This window comes from Penaeus monodon, chromosome 41 (assembly GCF_015228065.2).
Source record: "Penaeus monodon isolate SGIC_2016 chromosome 41, NSTDA_Pmon_1, whole genome shotgun sequence".
Taxonomy (NCBI): domain Eukaryota; kingdom Metazoa; phylum Arthropoda; class Malacostraca; order Decapoda; family Penaeidae; genus Penaeus; species Penaeus monodon.
In genome coordinates, this window is record NC_051426.1 from 31,159,265 (window position 1) to 31,173,166 (window position 13,902).

Below are 13,902 nucleotides of genomic sequence, written 5' to 3' on the forward strand. Positions count from 1 at the left end.
TTTCCTCCTCTTCTTCCTCTTCTTTCTCTTTCTCTTTCTCATTCTCATTCTCAATCTCATTCCTCATTCCCCCTTCCCCTTCCCCTCCTCCTCCTCCTTCTTCTCCTTCCCCTTCCCCTTCCCATTCTTCCTCTTCCTCCTTCTCTTCTTCGTCCTTTCCCTCTCTCTTTTCCTTACTTTTCTTCTACCCTCCCATTAAACTTCTTCTTTACCCTCTTCTTTTTCCTCTCCTTCTCCCTCTCCCCTCTCTCCTCTCCTCTCCTCTCTTCTCTCTCTTAACAGTTATATCTTCTATATGTAATGAACGTGGATTAGTTATCTCCACAGAGAAAAAGAAATTATATAGTCACAATTGTAAAGATAGAAACAAGATATTTATGTTAAATGGCATGGACACTGAACAGGTTGAAACCTACAATTTCCTGTCCCTCTCCCTCTCCATCTTCCTCTCCCTCTCCATCTTCCTCTCCCTCTCCTTTTTCCTCTCCCTCTCCTTCTTTCTCTCTCTCCCTCTTTCTCTGCCTATTTCTCTCCCTCTCTCTCTCCTCCTTCTCCCTCTCCCTCTCCTTCTTCCTCTCCCTCTCCCTCTTCCTCTCCCTTCTTCTCCAGCCCTTTGATTCTCTCTCTCATCCTCTCCCTCCTCTAAACCTCTCCCTCTCCCTCTTGTCTCCTCTTCCCACTTCCTATCTCTTCTTTCCTCTCCCTCTCCCTCTTGTCTCTCTCTATATCCCCCCCTCTCCCTCTAGACTCTCTCCTCTTACTCTCCCTCCATATCCCTTCCTCTCCCTCTCACTCTCACCCTATCACTCTCTCTGACTCTTTCTTCCTCTGCCTCCTTCTCCCATCCCCATTCCTTCCCTACCCCTACCTCCTCCCCTGCCCCTATCCTTATCCCTGTCCCTATTCTCTGAGTTCTCTCTCTCTCTCTCTCACTTCCTCTCTGTTCCTCTTCTTCTATCGTACTTCCTCTCGTTTTATATATACACATATCAGTAATTTTCCCCAGACCTCCTTTATTTGGCTTGACGGACCATTTTGTACTCCTACTCCCTGAGCATCCACCAACCTTCCTCCTCACTCAGCCTCGTCAGCTCTTTTCCCGACTGCCTGAACTTGTCTGGCTCGAGAATTTCCTTCACCTCGACCTCCGTCTCGAGGGTGACCCTGCGCTGGTTGCTCCCCCTCAGCTCCAAGCCGGAATGCCAGTCAGGACCCAGAGCTCCACCCATGACTGCTGAAACCCTCTGCCCCGCCAAGAAAAACGGAAAATAAGAACATGATTTTTTTTTTTCTTTTAAGTAACTACAGTTATTTAAATAACTAGAGGAACTTTACCAGTATTTATACTATTCAACTATCAGCTTACAAAACACAGGTCTATAGTGCACTGGTGAATAATCAAGTGAATTTTCATTTACCAATGCAATGAAAAAATAAGAGATTTGGAAAATCTATATGATATATCCTATATGTAAAAAAAAAAAACTACAAAACTCATATCTACTGTACATTCCATGCCTTCAACATGTAATTTCAATTCATTACATTAAGTAATTTCCCACACTAGCTAGCAGTACAATGCTCCTCCAGTACAGTAGTAAAAATTCCATCTAAGAGAACATTAGTTCCATTAGCATTTGCCTTATCAACAGTATATTACCTCAACAGTATACTAGCAATTAAGTCATGACACTCTACAAGCACTAGCAGTTTCATCCACTGCTTACTAGCTTATAAGTCCTTCAACTCACTTTAATTCAAAATGGATTTCTGCAAAATACCCACCTCTTTCTCGTCCACGGTGTACTTCCGCCTCTTGGAAGGCCCAGTCGCATCAACCTTCTCCTTAGAGAGCTCAGATCGGAGGAACTCTGCAGCTCCAGGGTCGATGAAGTTGGCCGTCATGTGCTTGTCTTTTATGGCCCAGACAATTTCTATGCCTACAAGGCCAGGAGGGGAGAGGTTAACTAGCACCAACCCGTGAGATTTGGTTGTTGCAGAAGAAAAGGAGATAACAAAGGAAAGTGTTAAAGAAGAAGATGAAGAAGAAGAAGAAGAAGAAGAAGAAGAAGAAGAAGAAGAAGAAGAAGAAGAAGAAGAAGAAGAAGAAGAAGAAGAAGAAGAAGAAGAAGAAAGAAAAAAAGAAAGAAAGAAAGAAAGAAAGATAGATAGAGGAAGAAAGAGAATGAAGGAAAATACAGCAAGTCAAATTATAAAAGAGATATAATGAAGAGACAAGAGAAAGAGATAAACGAAATGTGAAAAAAATATTGAGAAACAGAAGACACAGACAAAGATAGAGGACTGGAGAAAGAGTGAATCATACAGAGCAGGAAGTATTCCCTGTGTTTGAAAGAGGGTAAAAAAATTGAACATAATAACTTATTCTTTGGTACCTATCCAGGGGATAGTCTTCGCTCACTGTCCTCCTACTGGTTTGCCAATAATTCACAGTATATACGTGACTATTTTAGTCCATTGTTTTCCAGTTGCAATTCTTTTTTTGTGATATACACTATTTTGGGTACTCACTCACCTAAGGCTTGGGAATGATGCTTGTCAGTGATGATAATTCTTTGTATTATAATAAAATACCTTTGTTTAGTATATATATACAAAACTGGAAGCTGACAGGAGAGGTATACAGAAAACACTAAGAATTGTAAATTGGTACTTGGTTGGAAAAAAAAAAAAGTAGAAAAACTGATACAGATTTAAAGCTAGCTAAGCAATTGAGAAAACAGAATATAAAATCAACAGGGAAACAGATACAGCCAGAGAGAACAGAAAGTGAAGCAAAAAGAGTCCACGCATAGTCACAGACAAAAGTGAAAGCACATTCCTCATCTACACAATGGTCACATTATTTGGGTGTTCGAGAGGGAATTCAAAGCCCGTGAGACAGGAATTTTGACCGAACAATTAACTGAGAATCACACGAAACAAACAACTCACTCACCTGTAACTTCGTAAACCATCTCTGTCGCAATTCCTCCGTTCCCCACAATAAATATTCTCCGAGCACCCTTCATTCTTGCCTGAAACTGGCATACGGATTCTGTGTCGCGTATCCACACCACATACGGGCTGTCTTCTGCTATGACTTTGGGTACCGCTCCTGTGCATATGCAGAGCTTTTTATATTTGAACTTTTTGCCTGAAGATACATACACACACTGAAAAACCAAGAATCGAAAGAGCTGTTGATTAATATCAATACACTTCCTGTAATTTGTCTTTACCTCTTCTTTCTTTAAAATCATGACTGCTCTATCTTCCTAGTGAGTAAAAGAACAAATAAAATGTACAGAATCAATGCAATAAATATTCTGTGAGTTTAAGCTCTCAGTGACCTTTGATTTCATCATTAAATTCTAATATGAACATAACCAGACTGAAAGCTAGAAAATCCCTTCCTAAGATATGCAGAGGACACTTACGTTTCGCTCAAAATACACACCATGGATACCATCAAATGAATAATTTTGCAGAAGTCTCGGCTTAATCCTCACGAGCTAGAATAAACCAGCCCAAAATATTCAGTACAATCCAATACGGAGTTAAACCCCTTCATCTTTCCTTCCTACCTGCTCCTTTGCGTCGAGCCTTTCCACAGCATCCCGGATAACGGTGACATTGGGGCACTGATTCTCCAAGTATTCGGCGTGCCTCTCCTCCACATCAAAGGCATCTAGTGTTTTCGTCAGCGGCAGGACGTTGGTGACCGCCTTGATGAGCGCGGAGGCGGTGATGACTAACGTTCTCTCCTCTGGATGTAGAATGTACAACTGAAAAGAGAAATTGATATGAGTATTATCTTTAAAAATACGAAACATTATACTATTCCCTATACTTTTTTCACTTTAATTCTTTTCAACAAATCATAAAAAATAAATCACTGTATAATACAAGTCCAAAAGGAACTCCTGACCAATGAAAAAAAAAGAATGTAAAGAATAACATCTGACAAATATTCCTTTGTATTATAATAATCTCGAAAAGAAAATTTAAAAGTTTTAAATTCCTTAGGAGAAAAGGCAATGACCCTCTTAAGCGTGAATTTATGTTAACAAACCACATTCTAATCTGCTGATCATTCTGTCAATACAAAAAAAAAAAAGTCAACGACATTATTGATCTTTTGTTGCTTTTCCTCTGACACATCAATATATGCATTAAAATATCAGGAATCACTTAATCCCAGCATGGACTATTAATATTTGAATACATACAATGAATACATCTTCATAATGTATACATACACATGCAGACAGGATATAAAGTTTAATGTTACTACAAAGAGATTTATAGAAAATATATATAATATAGTGCAATTTCATATTACATAAATCATACCACTGGCAGTGAAAAAATTTACTATGTATGATGATAAGGAAAAGGCCTCAATCAATATTCGTCAAACACAAACATTTACACATGAAATCATAGCCTATATAATTATGGTTGATGTGTTGGTGAACATTCAACAAAGCTGGAGAGCATAAAGATCAAAGTTGTAGCTGAAACGCAGTTAGCTGACATGGAGAACTGGAAGCCATCTGAATACCAGAAACGAGTTACTTGTATCATGATTTGGTGTCAAAATGCCGACATCTTGACTGCTGCTCAACGCTCTGAGAACGCTTTAAGTCAGCAGTTCTCAAATTTTTTGATTTCATTTCCCCCAATGGTAAATGACCATTACCTGTCCTCCCCCATTCCTCCTCAAGTTACGGGAAGTTAAAGGTAAAAAAAAAAATATATTGGAATACCCAATTTTTAACCCAATGCCTCCAGGGACAGCAAGTACATGTCATGCCCACAGTGAGTTTAGTTTATTAATTGTATTTACATATAGATGGCTCCTCAAGTGCTTAGTCACCAATTAGTGAATTGCTAGTCCAATCTATCTCACTTTTTTACCCTTTTCCTTGGTTTGCAAACTTTGGATTATTTTCTATTCCTGCCAATTTTGTTAATAACACTATAACTGGGTTAATGCATTTTATACGTAAGACATAAATTCATTATTCTATATTAGTTTCTTTATATCTGTAGTTTATTTATTCATTAATCTATTATCATTACCTATCAATTTACTCCAAAGAACTATTACTTTTAGAAGGTGCCTCACTGCCCTCTCCCCCAAAACAGCTTCATTATCCCCATGAAAGTAATTACCCCCAGTTTGAGAATCACTGCTACAAAGGGTACATGTCCCTTTATGAAGACCAGGTTGCCCTAAACTGTGATGGTTTTTGGGTGCATCTCCAGTGAGGGTGATGTCATGCCACCCAACATCTTTGAACAGTGGCTTAGGCTTAATTCAGATGATTTTGTGAAGCTCCAGAAGACTGTTGTCAAATCATAGCTGGAGAGGATTCTTGCTGGAAGGCCATATATGTGGCAGCAGTATCAGGCTCTTCGCTATTATCTCCAGAAAGAGTCAAAAGGGGCTGTCAGAGAAGTTCTATGACTTTAACAATCCTAATCTCTGGTCTCCTAATCAAAATGTAACCCTAATTTCAATCACATGGATAATTGTGTGTGGGATGTGGTTGAGAAAGGTCTTCCGAGGGACACAATGTGGACTGCCATGTTGGAAGCTCTGGGCGACTTAAGTAAACTCTTATCTCAGCCATAATCCAGCTGATATTTTTTGTTAATTTCTCTTTGTAATGCTTTTAATAAATAATCTATCTAAATAATGTGTTATCTTTCCCTTTTATGCAAACTATCAAATTTAGCCCAACATCAGAGGGACTTCAAACTTTTAGTAGATTACTTGTTTTACACTTTTATTTAAAAAATATATATTTATATATAAAAGGTCAACAAAAGCTAACACAACTCAGTCACAAAATCTAGCAAGATAAAAACTAGACTACTCTGGTAATTTCTCATGAAATAAGGAACCAGTCCAAGCACAATCTTCCCAAAGTCACAGCGGCCGGCAACAGACAAGGACGCATTGCACCGGGGTAATTACTCTACATTCTACCACCATCAGGTTGTAATTCTGATTGCTGACTTTCCATCTCCAAATCTAAGTGGATGGACAGAACACAGCCAATATGATTACAAGAAATGATATTTTGAAATCCATTGTAAGTGTCTTCTTAAACAGTTAAAAAAAAAGAGGGTATGACTATTACCAAAAAAAAAGGAAAGATTGTTTTGCACACCTCAAATATGAATAGAAAAAAAAAAGTTTCCCCCAAAATAAGAAAAAGAAAAAAAGTTTTGGTCACTATTCACTATAATCTCCGATGTTATAGTCAAAATATAGTTAATGAAGCCACATAAATGGACACATGACAAACAGTCCAATGTCCTCACATATCATTAGCAAAAATGACTTACAGTATAAAAAAAAAGGAAAAAACCTGCTCATGCCAACTAATAATAATCACGATTTACCTCTCGTACAACTTCCCCTAAAACCCTGCGTTATCCTGGTTATCACCAACTCAAACTCTCAAAACTCACGTGTTCTGCACAGGTGACGCCAGCAATGCCTCCTCCTGCCACCACGTAAGTGTAATTTTCCACTTCTTCCATGTCAAAAGTTGCGCAGGAGAAGAGCCATCAAGTGTTTTCACTCGTCCGTCACCCGAGGGACCCTGAGTGTAATTGTTTACGCCGAGGGAGCTAGGGAGAGTTGCGATAAAGGAAAATGAGGACATATTTGTAGACATTTACATATGCATATATGCATGCATAAATGCGTATACACATGCATGCTTTTACAGCACACACACACACACACACACACACACACACACACACACACACACACACACACACACACACACACACACACACACACACATATATATATATATATATATATATATATATATATATATATATATATATATATATATATATATATGCGGTTGAGAGGCTTAAGTTTTGTAATAGGATGATAGGCTGTGGAATAATCATCTGGTCGCCTTGCTTCAGCCAAGAGTTCCGTGGCCTTCGCCTTGGTCTTCTCCAGCCTGGGTCAACCTCTCGAAGATGACACTATAAGTCGGATCATCCTCAGGAAAACGAGCCACATGCCCACAGAGCTGAAGTTGGCGCTCTCGTATCAGACTGGTAATAGGTCTTGAATCAGTCTCACGGAGTATCCTCTGATTGGACACATGGTCCCTCCAGGTATACCCCGTGATTCTGCGAAGACACTCAGTACCAAATGTGTCAAGTCGGGCCTTCAGAGCTCTGTTCAATATCCCGGTCTCGCACCCGTAGAGTAAGACCGGGATCACCAGCGCTCTGAAGAGCCTGATCTTAGTCCTCCTAGTCAAATGCCGACAGCGCCAAATACTCCTATTGAATGAGTCTATAACGCTGTAGGCCAGACCGAGTCGTCGAGTGACTTCCCGGTCAGAACCTTCGTCGCTCTGCACTACACTACCATGAAAAGTGATGCTATCCAAGATCTCAATGTTATCACCACAGACATACACAGACTGTATATTGACATCCAACAAGTTCTCAAATTCCTGCACCTTGGTCAGTTGAACGAGAGTCCCAACGGCTTCGCCTCCTCATGTAGCGCCTCGAGAGCTATTTCCAGGACCTCCAATGTCTCCGCTAGGATCACTGCATCATCGGTAAAGTCAAGGTCTGTGACCATGAAATTACCAATTGATGCCCCACAGGAGATACGGACCACGGCACGTCCAAGTATCCAGTCCATACAAGTATTGAAAAGAGTTGGGGCCAGGACACATCCCTGCCTAATCCCAGCAGAAACCGGGGAAAAGGCAGAGATGCCTCCCCCACACTTGACAGCACTCTCGACAGACAGCAAATCAATAATTCCAGGGAGGATCCCACGGAGACCCAGTAGGCTCCAGAGACTCTCCCGGTACACTGAGTCGAAAGTCTTTTGAGGTCAACATACGCTGCAAGCATACCTTGTTGAAACTCAAGTCGGCGATCCATAAGGACACGAAATGCTAAGACACGGTCCACAGTTGACTTCTTGGATGCTCAGGTCTCTGTGCTCATAAAAGGTGGTCACGCACTCGCACCAAAAGCAGATGAGCGAGGACCTTGCCTGGTAGTTGCCACAGTTCCTTTGGTCCCCTTTCCCTTTCCAGATAGGGATGGCCAAGCCCCTTTTCCAGTCAGGAGGAATGGTACCAGTCTCCCAAACGGCAGACTGCATGCAAGCCACAGATCATGGCTTCCCCACCCGCCTTCAATACCTCCGCAGCAATTCCACAAACACCAGCAGCCTTTCCACTCTTCAGCCTTGAGACCGCTCTTCTCACCTCTTCGGTGGAAGGTGGTGCTTCACTCACTCACACATAATGGCAGGGAGGCTCTTAGTATGCTGCTGTGTCTGCCGAAGGCACTCCAGTCTAGATTGATGCGTCACTTAATTTCCTCTTCGCTAGATGTGATTGTCTGTATGAGTTGCCCTGGTATATATACCTAGGTCTGCTCACTACACCAGGCTATACTCCCGTGAGCATGGGTTTGAGTATCAGAAGTGTATATGTGTGATTATATTTTACACACCGATTTTATTTATGCGCCCGTACGCCCGTTGTTCGAGTTGTTCACCCGCAAATGCCCTAAGCACTACGCATATGTTCTTTTCGTGCACATGCACATTCAAGCATACACCTCTGCATATGCTCCTGTGTATATGATATGCCTACATATTCCTACACTATACACACATGCACAAGCATACCCATGTTTAGACATATGCGCACATCGTTTGCGCCTACATGTGTATACGCACCCACACATATGCGAACACACACATGTGCACATATCCTGTCCACATACTTATGACTATACATACACATACAAATATAGCCATATATATGCTGACGCACACGTGTATGCGCGCATACTTTTATGAGTACACATTAGTGCTCACCCACATATATATGTATATACCTGTACATGCACATATACACATATGCATATATACATGCACGTACATATACACACACACACGCGCGCATACCCACACACATACACACATACGCACATATATATGTACACATATACATGCATATATATATATATATATATATATATATATATATATATATATATATATATATATATATATATATATATATATATATATACACACACACATACATATATACACATATACATGCACATACACATACTCGCATATACATATACATACATACACATGCACACATATGAATATATACACATATACGCACAGATATACATATCTACGTACATATTGCTTCTCTTGCATACACACCACATGGACACGTACACATAAACACTCATACACCTGCGCATTTCCGTGCATACACACTCACACTCGTGCACAGACGTTTGAACAGTGTCTGCCTGAGCGCACTTCCGCACTCCATTATAATGAGCCCATGCATTATAATGAGCATAAATTGTAGGCTTGCAGCAGGGTTGAGGGAAGGAGGCGGGTGGTGTGGGAGAGGAGGATTTAGGACGATGCTGGGATGGGTGAGGATGGGCTTTGGGGTCAGAGGGAGTCAGAAAGGTGGTTTTGTCTCGGCCGGGGTCAGCGTTTGGCACTTGACTAAGGTGCCATCGCTTGGATTACGCTTTGTGAATGCCTTTTTTTTTTTTTTACTGCTGATTCTATCTACTGTGGCACTCTCGATGGGCACGAGGACCTTATGAATTTATTTAGCACGGTAATGGAACCTAGTATTCCTAGTTGGCACTCACTGGCATCCCTATTCGTTTAAAAGGTCCACGTATTCATAGCCCAGTATTGAATTTGATAGACTTGCGAGACGTTTGGGTGAATTATCATTTCTATTTTGGCTGGAATATAAGCTCTATATATTCACGAATCTTCCTCTCTTACGTAGCACTTTCACAGGTCACTTCTCACTCCTAATGTTTATATGTTTATATATATATATATATATATATATATATATATATATATATATATATATATATATATATATATATATATATATATATATATATATATATATATATATATATATATATATATATATATATATATATATATATCATAATGATACTAAGGGAATACAGTTGTTCTTAGATTTATTTATTATATAAAAATCAGGTAAAAATCTTTACAACAAAAATGTACACGTCGAGCAGAAAAAATATACAAAGATTAAATTAAGTTTCTCTTTTTTATGATAACTTAAAATATGACTTTTTCTTCACAAACGCAAAATGAATACAATCAACTCTTCCGGTCAGAGAAAAATGAAAAAAAAGCCTATATTTTTGTTTTGTTTTATATAAGAAACGTGAAAATTGTAAAATAAAGGAAATTTATTTAACTTTATAAAGGTGTTTTAATGTTTTTTTTTATCGGCATCATAATGATGACTCCCTAAAACAAACTAGAAATGCAAATTTGTTTTTTTTTGGGTAAACTACATAAACTGAATTCAATTTCTGATACTTCACGATATAAACCTTAAACCCTGACATCAGCACAAAAGGGAATTTATTCTGAATATGCTATGGAGTATATCAACCTAAGAGACAAATTGGCAAGAAATCAAATAAAAAATGTCAGATATGATTACTTCTAAAAAAAAAAAAAAAAAAAAAAAAAAAAAAAAAAAAAAAAAAAAAAAAATCGACAAAGGATTTTTTTCGTGTTTTTAAGCCGCCATTCTTATCAAGTCGTCTTTTCAGCTTGGTCGGGAATTTCAGCTTTATCGTCATTCCCGCTTTGCACTGGCTGTCCATTCTCTTCGGCGCTGTGCTCCGTGTTCCCCACTTTTCCTTTCCCCTCGTCCTTCCTCTGTTCTTCCTCCTCTTTGTCCTTATTCTTCTTTCTCTTTTTGCTCGAGCTGTTAGGCTCGATTTCGGGCGCTGGGTGACACACCTTCTCGCACTCCAGCAGCAGCCTTCCGTGCTTCCTCTTGACGTGGGTTACGAGGGTTGACTGGGCCTCACTCCTGAAGGCGCAGGAGGAGCAGTGCCTCAGGCGTTCCCCCACATGCTGTCGCTGGTGCATGAGCAGCGCGCTGGGGTTCGGGTACATCTTCCTGCACACGGGGCACCTGAAGGTTTTCTTGGACCTTTGACGAGTCTTCATGCTCTGGATAGAGGAAAATACCCTGTTATGATGGCGAAGATATAGACTGTGAAGAAAGATCCACTGGTGTGTGTGGAAACTGTCACGGGAGAGTATTCATAGGAACTAGAAAATGCACAAAAAGAAAGAAAATGTGTATACATATTTTCTCACTTAGATGGAAAGCCTTTTTTCCCAAATGCTTGGTGAGCCAAGGACAAAACCTCCCGTAAAATACTTACACTTTCTGCCGACGTTGCATTGCTACAATTCTCGCCCTTGGCAAACTGCTCTTTCCCTTCGCCTTCAGCGGTCTCTTCCCTCCCTGGACCTTCTGCTGACTGTGGTGGAGCTGGAGGCTGAGATTCTGACTCCGTGGTATCCCCCGATAAGCCTTCGGAGGAGAATGACTTTCCTTGAGGGGCGATGTTCCCACTGGGGAGGGTGGCGTCCAAAGACTCCTTCGAAACGGAGGCAGTGACACTGTTCTCCGGTAAAGGGTTCTGCTGCACGATCTGCTGTTCTGCTGTGCATGGTGGCCCTTCCACGGACGTCACAGGAGCCTGATAAGAGGAGGAGCCAGTCTGGGCAACCTGGAAGTCAGGGGACCGCCCCTCGTCCAATCCTGGAACGATAGGAGTCAGTACAGGCGCCCCAGCAATGACCTCCGCAACATTGTCTGGAAGCTGAATGACGATTCCCGTGTCCCTGAATTCCAAGGGCTGCTTCCCATCCCAGTGTAAAAGGCTCTTCCCAGGGGAGCTCAGAGGTGCCCCACTGATACCGTTATAGTGGCCTTGGCTCCCACCTGGTGCTTTTGTAACATCTTCAGAGGATAGAGAATGCGAAGAGGGTAAATGGGGCGGCCTCCCTCTGCCACGTCTGCCGCGCGAACCTCGACCAGAAGGGGAGTATGGAGGCCTACCGCGCGGAGACAAAATGTTATTGACAATAACTCTCGGTTGCTGACTCAGTCTTTGATCCCAGTCAGCGTTGCCTCTTCCAGCGCCTGAGGGGGGGGTGCCCGGGCCGCGAGGCGAGCCGAGAGCGTTGAATCCATTCCCGTGAGGCGGGGACGCCATATATCTACGGCCTCTCTTGAACTTCTGGGTCATGAGAACTCTGGCCGGAATGGCACTGGGCATTTGCCGAGGGTTACATATTTGTGGCCTCTTCCTTGGGTTCTGCTGTAGTTGGGGGACACCATGAATATTCGATGCAATAAATCTGGGTGGTGGGTAACGCTGATTCATTGCATATGGCCCCCTGACCCCGCCATGGGACCCCCTGGGCCATGGATAACCCACGCCGCCCCTTGGAGAGTGACCATTAACCTGGGCTCGTGTGGAAGTCTGGAATGCTGGCATGAGATTCCTCTTCGGTGGCACAGGAGGCGGCGGAGGCGACGCCCCGATGATGACGGGGGCGTCTGCCTCGTCAGCCTTGTCTTGTGTCGCGAGAGATGCCTTGTCAGCTTTTGATTCGTCAGCGTCCGAGACTCTGACGTTCCTGAGCTCTTCTTTGACTGGCGTGATGGAGATGTTCTTGCTGGAGAAGAGCCAGGCCGGGACTTGCAGCATGCTCAGAGTGCTCCCGGTTATCTTGGTGCCACACTTTTCCAACTTCTTCATGAGTGTTTGCGATTGTTCCTCTTCCGAGCCCGCGGTTACTTCCCCCTCGGTCCCCGGCGCTCCATCGCCCTCATCCTTCCCTGTGGACGATCTCGCTTCTCCTTCCCAGCGACAAGAGCAGTGGCAGCATTTGCCTCGTCCTTTCGCGCCCGCGCTTTCCTCGTCCTTCTGTTCACTCGCCTGCTCTCGGGCGTTCGTGGCCGCGCAGCTTCGTCCGTCCATCGAGTGGCCGCCGACCTGCCTGGGGCTCATCGTGATTTCGAGAGACGATGGAAACTTAAGACCCGGCGGCATTACGTCCCAACATGCGCCTCCTCCTCCTCCTCCTCCTCCTCGGTCGCCTCCAGTCGCCCCCTCGGTCTCCCGCCCCTCCGAAAAGAACGCGGCGCACGGGGTCGCGCTCGAATTCTTCGCCAGGCTTGTCTCGAGGCTCTTCAACCCGGGCGTCTGAAGGCAGTCGATCTCCAGCCGGCGGGCCGCGCTCAGGAACCGCAGCAGCTTGCTCTCCTTCAGGATGGCAAGGTTCCCGTACATGTAATCCAAAAGGTATGCCATGATGTCTGCCTCCACCTCCTCCACAAACACCACGGGGACCGCCTCTCCTGCCTCGGGCGACAGGGCGCGGGCCAGGAACTTGCTGAAGTGCGTCACGAGGAAGCGGTGGACACGGAACACTTCTCCTCTCGCCACGATATTCACGTCCGCCGTCGAGAACTGGGGAAGGAGGCGGGAAAACGAGTTACTTCTCATGCGTGTTACGGCCGCCCCGTCTTCATTAAGAAGCTCATCTTCCTCGCAAGAAAAGACGGGACGGAGGGAGGGAGGAGGAAGGAGGTAGGGGGAGGAGGGAGGGACGGAGGGAGGAGGTAGGGGGAGGAGGGAGGGAGGGAGGGAGGAAGAAGGAGGTAGGGGGGGGAGAGAGGGAGGGAGGGAGGGAGGGAAGGGGTGAATAATGAATAAATGAATAAATGAATGGATGAGATTTTTTTTTTGATAAATCAATGGAGAGAGAGAGAAGAAGAAGAAGAAGAAGAAGAAGAAGAAGAAGAAGAAGAAGAAGAGAGAGAGAGAGAGAGAAAGAGAGAGAGAGAGACAGAGAGAGAGAGAGAGAGAGAGAGAGAGAGAGAGAAAAAAGAAAAGAGAGACGAAAGAAAGAGGAAGAAGAGAGAGAGAGAGAGTGAGAGAGAGAGAGAG

General features: G+C 43.1%; 1 protein-coding gene across 1 annotated transcript in view; it reads right to left on the reverse strand.

Moving 5' to 3' along the window:
* The window catches only part of LOC119598719 (pyridine nucleotide-disulfide oxidoreductase domain-containing protein 1-like), a gene marked incomplete at its 5' end in the record, with an annotated part of 9,711 nt that extends 3,060 nt beyond the window's left edge, over window positions 1-6,651 (reverse strand). Inside the window, 5 exon segments of the mRNA XM_037948498.1 lie at window positions 1,067-1,244; window positions 1,786-1,940; window positions 2,960-3,176; window positions 3,588-3,788; window positions 6,490-6,651. Coding sequence (XP_037804426.1) covers window positions 1,067-1,244; window positions 1,786-1,940; window positions 2,960-3,176; window positions 3,588-3,788; window positions 6,490-6,561 — 823 coding nt within the window.
* Between the last annotated feature and the right edge of the window lie 7,251 nt (window positions 6,652-13,902).